The sequence below is a fragment of the Acomys minous genome, assembly GCF_964271855.1.
Source record: "Acomys minous genome assembly, chromosome: 2".
NCBI classification, from domain to species: domain Eukaryota; kingdom Metazoa; phylum Chordata; class Mammalia; order Rodentia; family Muridae; genus Acomys; species Acomys minous.
The window spans coordinates 51,014,194-51,032,678 of record NC_140484.1 but is presented as its reverse complement, the minus strand read 5'-3'; the positions used below and the strand labels follow the sequence as shown (position 1 = coordinate 51,032,678).

Genomic DNA, 18,485 nt, shown 5'->3' with positions numbered 1-18,485 from the left:
GGCATGTAAGTAGTGTGCAGACATACATGCAGGCAAAACACTCATGTGTATAAAATTAAATTTTAAAAAGTTTAAATTCTTCTTCTTCTTCTTCTTCATCATCATCATCATCATCATCATCATTGAGACAGGGTTTCATCGTTTAGCACTGGCTGCCCTGTAACTCTTCTGTAGACCAGGCTGGCCTTGAACTCACAGATACATGCCTGGCTCTGCTGGAATTTCAAAGCGTGTGCCCCAGGCCAGCTCTGATTGCTTATGTTAGCACTCATGCCTCCCATGTTGCTCTCAGAGCGGTTGTATCCCTTTGTCTGGCCTGGGGACATTTTTATTTTTTATTATTTTGGGTTTTTCGAGACAGGGTTTCTCTGTGTAATAGCCCTGATTGTCCTGAAATTCTCTTTGTAGACCAGGCTGGCCTTGAACTCACAGGTATCCGCCTGCCTCCTCCTCCCGAGTGCTGGGATTAAAGGCGTGTGCCACCACGCCCAGTTTATCGTGAGGATTTTTAGTTCTTACTATGTAGCCCAGGTTGGCCTTAAACTCATGCAGGACTCGCCTACATCGGCTTCTCCTGGGCAAGCACTGTGCCAGGCACACCGAGTCCCAGGCCTGGGCGTTCACTCCATCCTACCCACATCCTTCATAGAGAAGGGAACCAAAGTTCAGAGAAGACGAGGATTCCGTGTGGACTGTGAACCTGGCCTCCCCAAGAGATTACAGGGGCTCCTTCCTGCCCCCTCTACCCTGCTTCTCCTCCATGTTATGTCCCTGGCAGCCTGCCAGCTCTCCCCAGGATACCTTTTTCTTTTCTTTCTGTTCCTCCTGTCTACCCTCCACCATCCTTCTTCCAGAGAAAGGGCCCAACCGGAAGGCAGGAAGGCAGCTCATGTTAGGAAGTTCCAGCCACGTGAGCAAGCAAGAGCCAGGGATTCTGGGCAGCCCAAGGCTTTAGGAGAAACCGAAACTGGGTGTTCCGGGGGCGGAGTGGTCACTGGGGATTTAAAGAGCCACCACTTCCTTGGGCCTCCAGAGGTCACTGGGAGGGGACAGCTGCTGAGGGGACAGACACCCAGGCCTGGATTGAACCTCTCTGTTCCCCCTGCCTAAACCATGCAACTCTGTGGGAGTGGTGCGCTGCTGCCTGGGACAGTGAGTACAGGGGACTAAGAGGCGTCATGGAGAGAAAGCAGCTGAGGGCCCCAGGGCCCAGGCAAGGGAGCATGCAGGGAGGAGCTCTGGTCCCAGCGCCACACCACGGTCTGTGTGACCTGGGACTGGGTCCCACGGGCTCATCTGGGTTCAGTTCCTCCTGGGCTTTGGGCTGAAGCCTTCCCAGCTGTCACACGGCAGAGCAGCCTCCGGCTTTGTACTTGGACTCTGCACACCTGCTGACTCTGGATCCATTTGTTCTCACCTTGCTGCCTTTTCCAGACCCTTCTCTTCTCTCCTCAATCCCTCCAATGACAGCTTCCGTCTTTCCTCACCGACTCTTTCCCCAGCCTCTATGCTGGTCCTCTGGGGTCTGAAGTTTGCCCTGGGGAGAATGTAGCCACCTGGTAGCCACAGACCAAGGACCATGCGGAGTCCTCAGCAGAGTCTCTGGGGGCTTGCCTGAGGTAGAGTGACAGAGGCAGGATCCAGCTCTGGGCATTTGGCTTCAAGGTTCCATTTAAGTTTTGCAGTCCCCAGGGTTAGAAGGCTCACAGTCCCTTCTCTGTCAGATGGACTCCACTAATCCTAGGCAGCTACCCCACTTCTCTGTGCGCATGGAGCTTTACTCACCTTGTCTAAGCCAGGCAAATACTCTTCCCCTAAGCTACATTCCTCCTTTGTTTGTGAAAAGATCTTGTGTGTCCCATGCTGGCCACAAGCTCACTATGTAGCCAAGCCTGGCCTTGAACTAATTCTTTCATTGGGATTACAGGCAAGCACCACCACATCTGGCCACTTTGCCTGTTTTCTTCTTCTCTTTCTTTCTTTTTATTTTTTATTTTTTGGCTTTTCAAGACAGGGTTTCTCTGTGTAGCCTTGGTTGTCCTGGACCCACTTTGTAGACCAGGCTGGCCTCGAACTCACAGCGATCCACCTGCCTCTGCCTCCCGAGTGCTGGGATTATAGGCGTGCGCCACCATGCCCGGCTCTTCTTCTCTTTCTTTCTCCTCCTCTTCCTCCTCCTCCTCTTCTTCCTCCTCCTCCTCCTCCTCTTTCTCCTCCTCCTCCTTCCCACTTCTGTGCCCTCCTTGCTTAGGGCCTGGTATATAGTAGGTGCATGGTAGATGTCTGTTAAGGGATGAGGAGATATCATAGTCAATGCAGTATTTGCTCTGTAAGCATGAAGACCGGCGTTTGGTCCCTAGCATCCCTTTAAAAAGCTTGGTGGGTGTCAAGCACATGTAATCCTAGGACAAACAAACAGGTCTCTGCTTGCTGACCAGGTAACCTAGCTTTATTGGTGAGCCCCAGACCGATGAGCAACTATGTCTCAAAATATAAGGTGGGGGCTGGAGAGACAGTCCCTTGGTTAGGAGCATTTACTGTTCTTGGAGAGAACCTGGGTTTGCTTCTCAGCACCTTCACGGGGCAGCTCACAACCAAACATGGGATTAACACCCTCTTCTGGTCTCCAAGGGTGCTTACACTCATATGCACATCCATGTCACCACACACCACACACATGATTTAAAACATTTAAAATGCCAGGCATGGCATTTATCCCAGCACTCAGGGAGGCAGAGGCAGGCAGATCGCTGTGAGTTCAAGGACAGCCTGGTTTACAAAGTGAGTCCAGCATAGTCAAGGCTACATACACAAAGAAACCCTGTCTCAAAAAACAAAAACAAACAAACAAAATTTAAAATAAGGTGGATGACTTCTGAGCATGAATGATGCCTAAGGCTGCCCTCTTTGCCTCTATACATGTGTCTGTCTACACACATACACAACACACACACTAAAAATTAAATGTCTCTGAGTAAGTGAATACCAGCGCTTTGAGACTGAGTTGGGCATGAGTACACAGAACCACAGCAGGCCTCACCTTGTTTCTGTGGAGTTCTAGGCTAGGAAGATCATCAGCGTCTCACTGTGGGGTGTATACTCTCAGCTTCTCACTGTGGGGTGTATACTCTCAGCTTCTCACTGTGGGGTGTATACTCTCAGCGTCTCACTGTGGGTGTATACTCTCAGCATCTCACTGTGGGGTGTATACTCTCAGCGTCTCACTGTCGGGGGTATACTCTCAGCGTCTCACTGTGGGGTGTATACTCAGCGTCTCACTGTGGGGGGTATACTCTCAGCGTCTCACTGTGGGGTGTATACTCTCAGCGTCTCACTGTGGGGTGTATACTCTCAGCTTCTCTCCCCCGCCGCTGCGGATGGCTAGGAAAGTGCCATGTGCCTTCTCTTCTACCATTGAGATTCCTGTAGTCAGAAAAAAGTCAGCGCTGGCTTTTGAGAACGTGTGTTTGAGGTTGCTACTGGTCTGGGTTCGAATCCCAGCCTCCCTACTTATGTAAGCTGGGAGCTGGGCACTGGGGCAGGCCTGGCTTTACAGTGAGGAGTGCGGTGTCTTCAGGAGGATTGTGAATGCCATGGGAGGAGACAGACTTTGGGAGGACAGGAGTTCTCAGGTCTAGACTTGAGAAAGAGCTTTCCAAATAGCTGATCAGGGCAGAGGGGCAAGCCACTGCCAGGACCCCAGAACCCTCTGCCTCGTGCCCACAGGACCCTGAAGAGTCTCAGAAGCAGCTGAAGAAGCAGCAGAAGAACCGGCTGGCTGCCCAGCGCAGCCGCCAGAAGCACACCGACAAGGCAGATGCTCTGCACCAGGTAGGGATGCTCTTGCTTTTTTGTTCCAAAGACTGAGTAACTTATAGAGAAAAAGAGTTCTTCTCTTTCTTTTTAAAGTTTATTTTACGTTTATGGGTATTGGTATGTGGCCTGCATAAATGTCTGTACACAGCATGTGTGCCATGCTCACAGAGGCCAGAAGAGGGCAGTAGATCCCCCTGGGACTTGAGTTCCAGATGTTTGTGAGCCCCTATGTGGGTGCTGAGAATAGAGCCTGGCTCCTCTGGAAGAGCAACCAGTGCTCTTAAGCAAAGAGCCATCTCTCTAGACCTGGAAAAGTTTCATTTAGCTCATGGTTTCCTGGGCTGGGAAGTCCAGAGCATGACCCAGCATCTGCCCAGCCCCTAGTGGGGGCCTCCTGGGGAGGCATGCCGTGGTGAGAAAGGAATGTGCCAGAAACAAAACCCACCAATCCATGAGTGGATCAGCCTACCCTTCACAGTGGCCTTCTCTTGCACTGCCCACATTGCCTCTCTCCTGAGATGCCAGGTGCCATGAGGGCAGGGGACTGTCCCATTCCGTTCTGTTTGCAGTCCCCTACAACAGGGCCTGGCAGAAAAGAGGAGGCCCCTCATGACAGCATCAGGGTAAAGAGCTCTGGAAGCACATGTCCTTGACACAAAGGGGGAGAGTGGGGGGGGGGACACTCACCCACTGAGGCTGCCATGCCGAGCACCACGATGGCTTCAGCTATGCGTGTCTCAGCATCTGTCTGGTGTCAGGATGCTACAAATCACAGCTCCAGATCAACGTCATGGTGCTGGACAGATGCTCTCTATCACTGCGCTCCATCTCCAGCCCCTGTTTTTATTTGATTGTTTGTTTGTTTATTAGATTTTAATTGGTTGTTAATGTAGGGGGCGGCTATGTACCATATTACGCACGTGGAGACCAGAGGACACCTTTGTAGAGTCAGCTTTCTCCTTTCATGTTAGCTGGGTGCAGGGATCAGGGTTGAGTCACCAGGCTTGTGTGGTAAAGTGCCTGCTAAGCCACCTCATTAGACTGGTGTGTTCTCTCTTTCTCTCTGTCTCTCTGTCTGTCTGTCTCTGTCTCTGTCTCTCTCTCTTTGTCTCTGTCTCTTTGTCTCTCTGTCTCTGTCTCTGTCTCTCTGTCTCTCTGTCTCTCTCTGTCTCTGTCTCTCTGTCTCTCTAAGACAGGCTTTCTCTGTGTAGCTCTGGCTGTCCTAGAATTCACTATGTAGACCGGGCTGGCCTGGAACTCTGAGATATGTCTGCCTCTGCCTACTGAGTGCTGGGATTAAAGACTTGCCTTACCATGCCTGGCTTTTTTGCACTGTTGTTGTTGTTATGTATATGTGTGTGTCTACGTGCAGTGCCCACAGGGGCCAGAGATGTCAGATCCCCTGGAACCGGAGTTACAGGTGGTTGTGAGCTGCCTGACATGGATGCTGGGAGATGAACTTGGATCCTCTGGAAGGACCAGTTCACTATCCTAACCACTGAGGCCTCTGCCTCTGCCTCTTTGATGCTAGAGTTACAGGTGTTTGCTGCTTCCATGCGCAGCTTCTGTGCTGCTAGGAGTTGATCTGAGGACTCCATTTATGCTAGGGGAGTCCTCTAGCCACTGAGCTGTGTCCCCAGCCACAGTGCTGTAGAAAGGGCCCTTCTGGGGCTGCAGAGAGGGCTCAGCATGTAAGAGCACTTGCTGCCAAGCCCGAGGACCTGAGTCAAACCTCTAAGATTCACACAGTGGAAGAAGAGAACAGAGTTCCAAAATTGTCCTCCGACCCCCAGCCTTACACTATGGTATGGATATGCCCACATGCATACACACACACTAAATATTCACATAAATAAAATATACTTTAAACTTTTTTTTCTGGTTTTTCGAGACAGGGTTTCTCTGTGTAGCCTTGGCTGCCCTGGACTCACTTTGTAGAACAGTTGCTGGCCTCGAACTCACAGAAATCCTCCTGCCTCTGCCTCCCGAGTGCTGGGATTAAAGGCGTTGGCCACCATGCCCGGCTGACTTCAAACTTTTGTAAGAGACAGGTGGTGGTGGCGCACGCCTTTAATCCCAGCACTTGGGAGGCAGAGGCAAGCAGATTTCTGTGAGTTCGAGGTCAGCCTGGTCTATAAATCAAGTCCAAGACAGTTAAGGCTACATAGAAAAACTCTGTCTTGAAAAACAAAACAAAACAAAAATCTGTAAAGAAAAAAGAAACGGCCTTTCCATCTGCAGAAACTGTTGTGCAAATGGGGACCGCTAATGGCTCTGAGGCCTTCAGAAGCAAGCCCAGGGCCTATACCACATTTATGCAAAATGCCCTTGAAATGTCTCCTCTTAAAGTGCTCCCACCAAGGGGACTGAAGGAAGTTGTTTGAGCTATTCAGACTTACAAGATATGGAAATAAAATCCTCTCTGCATCTTTTCCATTACTGTCACCATAGATGGTATTCAGAAGTGCAAGTGTGGAACGGAGGGAGGCAAGGTGTCCCAGAGGACAAAAAGCCCAGAGTTCACATGGTGGGGGGAAAGCACTTACTGCCACTAGTTACCCTCTGATCTTCACACATGACACTTACTCAAAAGTGTTTTGAAAAAAAAAATATACACACACACACACACACATACACATACACAACCCTTGCTTGGTGGCACATGCTCAGATAGGCTCTACTCCAAGAGGATCAACAGCCTTACCAAGAGAAGAGAGGTGGATGAGCAGGTTGGCATGTGTCCAAGGTCTGGGAGTTAGAGTCTGGAGGGTCAAGAGTTCAAAGCCAAGCTGGGTGTAGTGGTGCAAGTCTTTAATCCCAGCACTCAGGAGGCAGAGGCAGGTGGATCACTGTGAGTTTGAGGCCAGCCAGCTTGGGCTATATGCTGTTCTCCCCAAAACAAAGCAAAGTTGCATGTTGATGATTGTTCAGTGCTCAGCAGAACAGAGCTTAGAAAGTGCTGACTCAGGGGTACCTGCCAGCTTATACAGCAGCATCCTGAGTCCCTTCTAGTGTCTTATTGGTGCCTTCCGGGGACCCAGGGGCTGAGCACCATGGTAGGCATGGCGGTGCGTGCCTACCACCCCAGAATTTGGGAGGCTGGGGCAAGGAGGGAGGGCTGCAGCAAGTTTGAGGTTAGCCTGGGATATGGAGGAAAACCTGGATACTAGAGAGATGCTTTAGCAGGTGAGAGCATTTGCTGTGCAAGCATGAGGACCAGATTTCAAATCTCTAATACAAGCCAGGCATGGTGGCGCACAACTTTAATCCCAGAACTTGGGAGGCAGAGGCAGGTAGATTGCTGTGAGTTCGAGGCCAGCCTGGTCTACAAAGCCAGTCCAGGACAGCCAAGGCTACACAGAGAAACCCTGTCTCAAAAAACCAGAAGTAAATAATAAATAAATAAATAAAATAAATAAGGGGGCTGGAGAGATGGCTCAGTGGTTAAGAGCACTGCCTATTCTTCCAAAGGACCTGGGTTCAATTCCCAGCCACCACATGGCAGCTCACAACTGTCTGTAACTCCAAGATCTGACACTCCTACACCAATGCACATAAATTAAAATTAAAACTAAAACTAAAATTAAATAAATAAAAGGGGCTGGAGAGATGGCTCAGAGGTTAAGAGCACTGTCTGCTCTTCCAGAGGTCCTGAGTTCAGTTCCTGGCAACCACAGGGTGGCTCACGGCCATCTGTAATGAGATCCAGTGCCTTCCTGTGGCGGGAAGGTGCACATGCAGGCAGAATACTGTATAAATTAAAAAAATATATATATAAATAAATAAATAAATAAAAGGTGGAGCGTGGCCACCTGTGCCCTCTAACTGCCGCGCTACTGACACATCCCAAGAGCTTGCTGGCCAAAATGTGAGAGATCCAGGCTCAAGGGCCTGTAAGTCAGAGAGCGAGAGAGGAAGATAGCACTTGCCTTCCTATTTCCTCCTCATTTGTGTACAGTGGCCCCCTCAGTCCAAATCCGTCAAAGTCCAGTCACTGAAGGGACCAGTGAAGTGACGGGTGGGGTGGGGGACAAGGCAGTCAGAAGCTAGAGGGAGATCCTGGGTGCTAAGTGGTGCTTCTCAGAGGAGCCGTAGGGAGCAGAGAGCCAAGTGCCAGCTCTGTGGAGGGCAGGGTAGGGGACCGTGACAAGTCTGCCAGAGAGTAGGCAAGAGGTACTATCTGGACATGCATCTCCTACAGCAGTGAGGTACCCTGGACAGGGTCTTGATGCTGAAGTCCCTCTCTGTCACCCGCTTTCCCCACCCAGCAGCACGAGTCCCTGGAGAAACACAACCACGCCCTGCGGAAGGAGATCCAGGCTTTGAAGGCCGAGCTGGCACAGTGGGGTCAGACACTGCATCTGCACGAACGCCTGTGCGGAGTGGACTGTGCATCCTGTCCTGCTCTGCTGCCCTCTGGATGCCCAGGCCAGGCCAAGCAACTCTCAGGACAGCCTGCCCCCCATGGATACCATGGCTGCCAACAACAGCTGGGCCTGTTCCAGACTCTTGGCACCTCTCCCCAAGCCCAGCAACTCTCTCCAGGACCACACTATCACGAGTCTCCTGGCCTCCTCCCTTCCACCGTGCCCTCACTGTCCCTTGACCCTCTCATGGTGAGGACACCTGTAGCCCAGCTGTCACCCAGCCCTGTCCTGTCTGCATCGACCTCTGGCTCCAGCGTGTTAGAGTCTTTCTCTAGGCTGGATTCCCTACCGCCCAGCCCTGTCTTGTCTGCATTGACCTCTGGCTCCAGGCTCGATTCCCTACCTCCCAGCCCCGCAGACCAGCTGGTCCCTCCGCAGCCCCTTAGGCTGGAGCAGCCCACCAGCGCGAGGCTCGAACCCTCCAACTCTCCAGCTGCTCTGGGATCAGAGTGTCAACACAACAGCGAGCGCTTGCCTGCGCTGTCTGACTCCTCAGCACACTGGCAGAAGCTGCCTGCGGCCTCTAGCCGGCATGCTCTCACGGCCTTTCCACTGCTGTCTTCTGCAAAGGTCCGCTTCTAGCCTGTGTTGGGGGGGGGGGAGGCTGCCTCCCCTGGGTTCCCGAGGGAGCCTGAGCACCCAGGCTTCTCCACTTCTGCTCTTCTAGAGTCACTGAGTGCTGGCCGCTGTGTAAAGGCGTGCGACACCACCGCCCAGCTGTCTGTGTCCTTCTTGGTAGCACGCCCAGCAGCCCTGCACAGTACCTGCACACTATTTTCACACTCCCCCAAAAGTGGCTTCTTCATGGCTCTTGGTACTGGGGCCATGACAGCTAAGAGAGAAGGTGGGAGCTCTGCAGCGTTATCAGCTCTGAACGGGTGTCATTTGCACTGAGTACCCCCAAGTGCCTTGAGTTCTTGGCCAGGTTTTCACACATGGAACTGAGTGAGATGGTGTGTCAGTGTGGACTCACTCCTGGATCAGAACACACATATCTTGCCACATATGATAGTAAATAAAGTGTTTCCTGGGCCTCTTTGCTTTGTCGTGTTGATGAAAAACTGTTTTACAGCCTGGTCCAGGACAGCCTGGGCTACATAGTGAGTTCCAGCACAGCCTGGTCTATATAGGGACAACCTGGTCTACATAGTGAGTTCCAAGACAGCCAGGGTGGGGTGGAGAGACTCTCTCAAAAAACAGAAACAAAAACCCCAACATTATGTGTATGAGTGCATTTGCCTACATGTATGTATGAGCACCACGTGCACACTGGACATAGGTCTTCTGCAGGAACAACAGTTGGTGTTTGCTGCTGAGAGAACTCGCCAACGATACACTCTGTTGGAACCATAGGGTCTTTCGGAAAAGAAAGAGCAGGCCTGGCGATGGCTCAGTGGATAAACTGCCTTCCATGCAAGCCTGCAATCTACGTTCGAGCCCTGGACCCCGTACAGTGGGAGGGAGAGCTGACTCCACAAAGTTATCCTTCCAGCAGCCAAGACACATGTGTCTTCCCCCAACGCCTCCCCCAATAATTAATTTTTAAAAGAAAAAAGAGATGTAGAATTTTCAGAGAGGCATTCCTCATGGACTGCCTCGCCCAGCCTACTTCCAGCAGCAGCAGCGGCGGTGAGGGAGTAGCCTGGAGCCGGGCTGGGGCTGGGGAGATGCTTTGTGGGTAAAGCACCTGTACAGCTTAGGGACTGAGCTCAGGTCTCCAGAGCCTGAGTAAAGCCAAGCACAGGAGCAAGCGCCTGTCGTCCTCTGCAGGATGTCAAGTGGAGACAGGAGACTCCATGGACACTCCTTACAGTGCCAGCTAGCCTGTGCAGGAGAGAGCAAGAGACCCTGCCTTGAACAAGGCAGAAGGTGAGGACCAACACCCAAGGTTGTCTTCTGACTTCCACACATGAACACACACACACACATACCACACACATACACACACACACACAGAGACACACATCACACATACACACATACACCATACAGAAACACACACATACACACTCACACATATACTCTCACACATACCACACACCCACACTCACACCACACAGACACACTCACACCACACACATAACACACACACACACACACACTCACACCACACACACATACACACACCACACAGACACACACACATAACACACAGACACACACACACCACACACATACATACACACCTTATTCAGACACACACCCCACACACAGACACAAAGTTTAAAAGCAAAAACAGAACAGCAAAGTAGAGCGAGATGGAGATGGATTTGCTCAGGCGCATTAGCCATCAGGGTTCTCGCTGTGTGGCCCAGACTTGCCCATGAACTCACTATGTAGCCCAGGCTAGCCTTAAACTTGGCATTAGTCCTCCAGCCTCAGCATCCCAAATGCTAGGCTGCAGACACGAACCACATTGCACTCTGATTGCACACCCGTGTTACTAGACAGGGACTGGACCAAGAGGACAACCCGCAATCTCCCGCTCAACCATGAAGGGCTCTGCTTAGATCACTGCTCATTTGACAACCACTGAGGAGCTTCCAAGAATAAAGAATATTTTGGAGGGCCAGCCAGATGGCAAAAGCACGCTCTTGCCATTTAAGGCAGATGATCTAAGTGCCACATGAACGTAGAAAAGTTGTCCTCAGGTCTCTACAGGTGTGCCGTGGTGCACCCCCACCCCCACACATTGTACCTGCACACAATAAAAAACCAGAGTGCTTTGGGGATTGCTAAATGAGAGGAGATGACATTGGCAACGTCTTAAGCAGAAAAATTAGAATCTAGCGCTAGAATTGTCACTGTACTTTGATCCTTTGTTTTCTTAAAAAACGTAAACAGCATGAAAGCAGTGGGAGGAATGCTGGGATCTGAGTGGGCATGTGAGAGCAGCAGGCACTCTATCTGTGCATCTCCAAATGTGTAAACACAGCTCGCTGGCTAGCACAAGCCTTCCAAGAGGCTCAACACATCCTGAAGTCTGCACGGGGCATGCTAGTGATCTGTTGTTATGTGACAAACGGCTCCCAAACTTAGTAGCTTAAGCACCACACAGTTCTTTTCTTTGTTTTTAAAGACACAGTCTCGGACTGTAGTCATGCAGGCCTCGAGTCCAAGGCAGTCTTTCTGTTTCTGCCTCCCAGGTGCTTGGGGTTCACACAAGCTAAGCAGGGACTCTACCACTGAGCTCTATCACCAGCTCACTTCATATTGTGTGTGTGCGTGCGTGTTTATGTGTGTGGATGTGGAGTGTGCACAAAGGTGCACGCATTTGTGTGCTCATGCTTGTGGGAGTCAGAGGACAATCTTCTGTAGTGGATGTAAACATGCTTTTGTTTGATCCCAAGTATGGGATGGGGAACAGACTTGTGAGACAAATAGGTGGGCGAAATAAAAACGTGATGAACCTGAGTTCAGTCTCCAGATTCGGAGGTGGACCAAGTACTGACCCATTAAAAGCTGTCCTCTGAGCCGGGCGTGGTGGCGCACTCCTTTAATCCCAGCACTCGGGAGGCAGAGGCAGGGTGGTTCGAGGCCAGCCTGGTCTACAAAGCAAGTCCAGGACAGCCAGGGCTGTTACCCAGAGAAACTCTGTCTCGGAAAAAACAAAAAAACAAAACAAAACAAAACAAAAAACCCAAAGAAAAAAAGAAAGAAAGAAAGAAAGAAAGAAAGAAAGAAAGCTGTCCTCTGACCTCCACATGTGATTGGTGCCACATGGCCACCAGCCCGCTCACACGTTCTCTTTGTCTTAGTGTGCACATGTCACACATGTATATGCTCTCTCGCTCTTTCTCTCTCTCTCCGAAACAGTTCCATGTTGATGCTGCTCTATGCCAAGCCCCAAAAAACTAGAAGTAAGAGAATAAAACACCTCCCCCCCCACCCACCTGGGTCTTGCATGTTAGTGGGGCGAGGGCAGAGGTGAGGGGAAGGAGAGGAGGGTCAGGAGTGTCAGCGTAGGGGGTTTGTAATTTAAAATAAGGTGATTGATCCAGCCCTAGTGGACTGGAGAGATGGCTCAGAGGTTAAGAGCACTGGCTGCTCTTCCAAAGGTCCTGAGTTCAATTCCCAGCAGCCACATGGTGGCTCATAACCATCTATAATGAGATCTGGTGCCCTCTTCTGTTCTGCAGGCTGAATACTATATAAATAAGTAAATAAATCATTAAAAAAAATCCAGCCCTGGTGGCTCACGGCTGTAATCCCAAACCCAGGAAGACTAGGATTTCTTAGTCCAGTCACCAGCATCTATGGCTTTCCTTCCTTCATGTCACCTCGTTTTCCCATCTTCTTGTCTCCAGCTATGATAGCAACAAGTTTGGTATCCCACAAACACTCGTGTGTGTGTGTGTGTGTGTGTGTGTGTGTGTGTGTGTGTGTGTGTGTGTTGACCAGGGCCTTGCATATGCTAGCTACATCTCAGGCCCCAAGGCTACACCATAATCACTGGAGAGCTCAGGTTCCCAAGATAAATAGGAGTTGGGTCTTGGCTTGACTGTTTCCTGGTTTATTGTGTGAATTTGTATCACTCTCCACCTTTCTCTTGAGAGGGTCTCTCACTGAACTAGTTCCCATGCTCCGCCCCCTGATGCTGGGGTTGTAGGCATAAAGCACTGCTCTAAGCTTCTAACATGGGTTCTGAGGCTCCAAACTTAGCTCCCAATGCTTCTGGTTCAACTCAATCAATAGTCAGGTGTTTTGGTTTTGTTTGCTTGTTTGTTTCTTTGTTTTTTGAAACAGGGTTTCTCTGTGTAGCCCTGGCTGTCCTGGACCCACTTTGTAGATCAGGCTGGCCTCAAATTCACAGAGATCCACCTACCTCTGCCTCCCTGAGTGCTGGGATTAAAGACATGCACCACCATACCTGGCTTGTTTTTTTTTTTTTTTTTAATCTGTAAAAATATAAGCGAAAGGAAAAAGTATCCACCTACAACCATTTTGTTTATTTGTATATAACATACATATATATTTGTATTTGTAAAATAGATATGTATAAGGTGGAAACATACGTTCACCACCACCCCCCCAAAAAAGTGGAGGTAGATGTGGTGGTGCCTGCCTGTCCTCCCTGCAGTCCTAGGTACATCCTAGCACTCAGAAGCTGGAATAGGGGGATCAGGAGTTCAAAGCGTGATTTATTTCCACAGAAATAAAAATAACCAAACCATCAAAAGTTCTTATATCAGCAATATTCATAATGGGAGAACTCTGAAACAACCCAACACCTGTCAACTAAAAATAGGCCAGCTGGGATGTTTTACGTGGGCAGTGCTACACAGCAGCGGGAATGAACAGACACACAGCTGCCTGGGACGGTGTGGGTGAAATCACACATGTCAACATGAGCAGGGGCAGTCAGGCCGCTCCAGGTTTTCACCTACCAGCCCGAGGAGTCCCCTTATTTTTTTTTGGAGACCGCAACACAGGGAAAACTGGAGCCTTGGCTCCTCTGTGGAAAAGAACTTCAGGACTAGCCAGAGTGAAGCGTGGCTGAGGTTTATCAAAGATATTTTAATAAAGACTTTACGGGTGAGGGCTAAGGGGAAGGGAGGCACTCAGAAAGACAGACACGCCCCAGAGCATGGGTACAAGCTTCTGAAAGGAGTGACTCATTTTACTGTCTGCATAAAACCCATACACACTGCTTTGGTTGTGTTTGCAGCTATTATCTTCAAAGAGTTGTTTAGGAACCTAAACGAAATCCCAGGTGGTTCCCAGGGTTTCTGACAGGACTACCATGGGTACCGTTTACAAAGACAACGAAATGCCTGGAGAGATGGTTCCAGAGGACTCAGGTTCTAATCCCAGCACCCCCATGGTGGTTCACATCCATCTGTCACTTCAGTCCCAGAAGACCTGACACCCTCTTCTGACCTCCAGGGCTGTTAGGCATGCACAGACGGACACACAGGCAAACATCCGTACAAATAACAAAAATTGAAGGGGCCAAAATAGAAGGTAATCATGACTGTAAACCAAGCTTTCCCTCGCACGCACTTTGGCTTTACAATTAAGCCAAAGGGAAAAGTCTTTGTTGTGGAAACATCTCTTTGTTTTCATGAAAATCAGTCAGTTTTGATATAAGTTATGTTCATGTGTTTTTGCCAAGTCATCAAAATGAAATAAAGTCATTTCTATATATGCCCCATAAAAACAAAGCAAGCGATCTGCCTGCCTCTGCCTCCTGAGTGCTGGGATCAAGGGTGTGCGCCACCACCACCCAGCTCACTCAGTTTTTACTAGGGTAGTTCCCCTGAACTTCAAGAAACGGAGCATGCAAGTTTTTTGCCTCTTTGTGTCCTGCCTCTGTAGTCCAACATGATGTTTCTTGAAACAGGACAGCAAGCTGAGGAAAACTGGGGGCAGGAAAGGAGCCCTCATTCCCAGAGTCTGGGCGAAGCTTCTCAGCAGCTGACGCGCAAAGACTGCAGAGCAATCAGCATTACTGTAAGAGCTGCAGGCACAAAGATACTATCCCCTTGCATATAGATGCTGTATATTAAGAAAGCAAAGAGCCAGGCTTATGTAGGAGTAACCCCTGATTGAACTGGTGTCTAGGAGGCTTACTGCTAACATCCTCCATTTTCCTGATTTCTTTCTGATGACAAATACAGGAGAATTCCAAGGGCTGTTGGACTCTTCCGTGTGTTGAGCCTCCAGTTGTTCTTGGACTAAGTTTCCTAGTACCTGTAATTTGTCTTCAGTCATAGGCCACTGTTCAATCCAAATCGGATGGTCAGTCAACCATTTGAGGGGCAAGGCGGTAGGTGTTTTATTTACAGTGGTTTCCTGATATAATTTAGAAGAGTCAGCCTCTTTTGTATCTTGTTTTTGGACAACCTGTAACTGTCTTTGATAACCCCTTTTTATAGTTTTAATTTTTTTTTATCAGGAATATCACCTGTTTTATTGCTTGCTACTGAAACTGGAGGGATGTTAACTTGGGTTTTTTTCATTGTTCTCTTCCCCATAAATTTATGGCTATATCAGCCACATATGGCCTTAGTTTTCCCATTTAACCTTCTGGCCCTGTACATTGCAGCCATCTGACACTTTGTCTTGTTTGAGATAATGTTCCAATTCCTATGAACTGGGTAGATACCTTTTGAAGGGGCCAAATTGGATGCCAGGAATCTTGGGAAATTATACTGACATCTGTATCAGTATCTAGTAACCCCTCAATCTCTGTGCCATTTAATTGTAATTTTAACCTTGGTCTCTTATCATTAATTGTAGTTTGCAAAAATATTTGTTTTTTAGTATCTTCACTACCTTTTATCTTATCTCTAGGGGCATTATTATCTCCATTAATTGGGTTTTCTAAGTCTTCAGTAGCCCTATCTGTTTTTATCAGACCTTGAATTTTCTTGTTGTCTTTTAGAATAATCCCTTTTTGGTGAATAGGAAATGTATGGCTCCTGCTCTTTTTTGTGGGGCCTTGAGCTCAGCCCCTTAGTCAGTTTTCCGAAATCAGGGAAATGCCTTGGGTATCCGTGGATGACCTACGTTCCTGAGCCACATGACCATTCCTTCCACATCCTCTACATTTTACAGGAAACCTTCTCCCTGAATTATTATCATTATGGAATAATTTATCTTTAGGAATATTTTGTTCAGTATGATTTGAATTTTAACAGTCACAGCAGTGAGCATTTTGTGTTTTGATGGCTCCTGTGGTTTTTTGGCCTATCATAGCTGAATCATGGGTATTTACTTCTATGTCTGAAGTAATTTTAATCCATTCATGAGGAGGTGCAGATCGTGCCCTCAAGGGCCTAATAGCTTTTTTACATTCAGAATGTGCATTTTCAAAAGCTAGAGATGGAAGTAGGGTTTCTCTAGCATGTGGATCTGCTATGGTTCTAATTCAGAGCTTTAGTTATTCTCTGTAAAAAAAAAATCAGTGAATGTTTCATTTGAACCCTGGGTTATTTTTGTAAATGATGCCGTTTGTCCCTGTTGTTCAACCTTGCCCCAAGCATTCATGGCTATTGCTCAGCACTGATCTAAGACATTATCATCAAAGGCAACCTGTACTACTAGTTCAGAATATGGGCCTTCACCTAACAACTGATCCCTGACAATATCAATGCCTCCAGTCCTATTGCGCTGCTCCATAAGTGCGGCCTCATCGTTTCACCATGGCAGTCATTAAATCTCTCCAATCTTTTGGAATTACGCAATTCTGTGTGGACCAATTATTAAGTATCTGTCTAACATAGGGTGAGTGTAAACCATAACTGCTTATTGCCTCTTTAAACCCTTTTAATTCTTGTGACTCTATAGGTTGCCAATCAAAACCCTGATAATCTTGTGGATTTTCCACATCTCCTGGGCGTTCTCTTATGAAGGCTTGGAAATTCAGGTTTGGTTTTTTAACAAACAACGAATGCCTTGTAGTCTTGTTACAATTTTGTGTTGTATGTTCTGACCTTGTTTCTTCAGTTTCTATCTCTGTATTACTATTCTTAGTTATAAGCCTTTCTAACTAACATCTCTTCTAAAGTTTGTTTCCAAATTTCGTATTTTTCATTTTGCTTTGTCTCCCATACTCTAGTATTTTCCTCAGTCCAATCCATAAATTTTTTCTCTAATGCCTTTTCCTTTGAAGAATTATAGAAAGCTAGGATGAGTAAAATAAAAATAGTATTCATAATCAGTAGCACAATTTCTTTCTCTCTTATTTGTATCACAACATTATTTTTTAAAAAACATTTAACAAGGCCCAAATATTTTGTGTTAGTGTGTCTTGCATCTTTAAACTACCAAATTATAACAAAGTATAACTTTTCTTTTTGAACTATTTCTCCCACCAAACTATAATAAGGTACCCTTTTTCAAGGACGTGGATACACTGAACACTCTGGGCTCCAATTTGTATCGTATTTTGTATCCGTTCGGCCTACAAAGCAAATAACTGACACAGGGAGACTGAAACCTATTTTAAAGCTGCCAGCATTTCACCGGGCAGAGTCTGAACTGATTCTAATCTACTGATAAACTAAACAAACTACTCTAAACCTTATAACATACATATATTCCAAGCACTCGCCACTATGACCCCTGGCCCGGTACGCATCACTCCACCAACCAACATCTCAATGTAGGCAACTGAGACATTCCTTTTTTGTTTGTTTGTAGACTAGCCTGGCCTCGAACTCACAGCAATCCACCTGCCTCTGCCACCATGCCTTTACATATATTCTTCCTCCTCTTCAGGTACCTGTCCTTCTTTCTCCTTTCCTTTTTCTTTTTTTAAAAACTTGTTTACATTTGTTCACTGGGGGCACACACAGTTTCCCCAGTGCTTGTGCTTGGGTCATCAGGCTTACAGCATGTGTTTTCACTCTCCGAGCCTTCTCATGGCCCACGTTCTTCTTCCTCTGTTGTAGTTACATGAGAGCATCCGCTGTATGAGAATTTAGTGATATATACCTATGGCATGTGCTGTTTTTGTCTATGTTGGACAAACTTCAGTAAAGATGAGTTTCACAAAGATATTAATCAGCTCCAGACACATAACAATCGCTTAATTAATGTTAGAGCTTCTTCCCCACACTGCACATGTGTGTGTGCACGCATGCATGTGTGTGCATGTGTGTGTGTGTGTGTGTGTGTGTGTGTGTGTGTCTGAGAGAGAGAGAGAGAGAGAGAGAGAGGGTCTCCTTATGTAACCTAGGTTGGTCTTGAACTTCTGGAATCTGCACTTGTCCTATCTCCCTCCTCAGTTTCCCAAAAATAGGAGTTACACACATTAATCGCCATGCCAAGCTTAAATTTGCATTCTTTCTAAACAGTTGTGTGTATATTCGTGCGTGCAGTGCCTGTGGATGGCAAAAGAGGGTATTGGACCCCTTGGACCTAGAGCTACAGGAGGCTGTGAGTCACCGTGTGGGTTCTGTTCTTCCATAGGAGGAGCTTAAGCCATCTCTCCAGTCCCTCCGTACATGCTAATCCTTAAGAAAGAACGAAACCAGGCTTTGTAGCTCACGCCTTTAATGCTGGCGCTTGAGAGGCAGAGGCACGAGGACTGCTGGAAGTTCTAGGCCAGCCTGGTGTATATAGTGACACCCTATTTATCTCCGACTCCTCCAAAATCTGAAAGTGGTGGTATTGTGCCTATAATTCTGGCATATGGGAGGTGAGGCGTGTTGGTTAGGAGAGTGTGACCAGTCTAGGCTATTTCAGATTCTGTTTCCAAAAAACTAAATAAGTCAACCAATCAAACACACACAT

General features: G+C 48.0%; 1 protein-coding gene across 3 annotated transcripts; it reads left to right on the top strand.

Annotated features, from left to right (window-relative positions):
• Positions 1–483: 483 nt before the first annotated feature.
• Positions 484–9,281, top strand: BATF2 (basic leucine zipper ATF-like transcription factor 2). Of its 3 annotated transcripts, XM_084761607.1 has the most exons (4): positions 491–1,152; positions 3,727–3,831; positions 8,085–8,518; positions 8,573–9,281. In XM_084761607.1, the coding sequence occupies exons 1-4, from the start codon at positions 1,114–1,116 to the stop codon at positions 8,823–8,825; spliced, it is 831 nt and encodes a 276-aa protein (XP_084617733.1). In that variant the 5' UTR covers positions 491–1,113; the 3' UTR covers positions 8,826–9,281. The 3 variants fall into 3 exon arrangements, with proteins under 3 accessions (XP_084617732.1, XP_084617733.1, XP_084617731.1); XM_084761606.1 differs by having other exon boundaries at positions 484–1,152; positions 8,088–9,281; XM_084761605.1 differs by having other exon boundaries at positions 492–1,152; positions 8,085–9,281.
• The last annotated feature ends 9,204 nt before the right edge of the window (positions 9,282–18,485 follow it).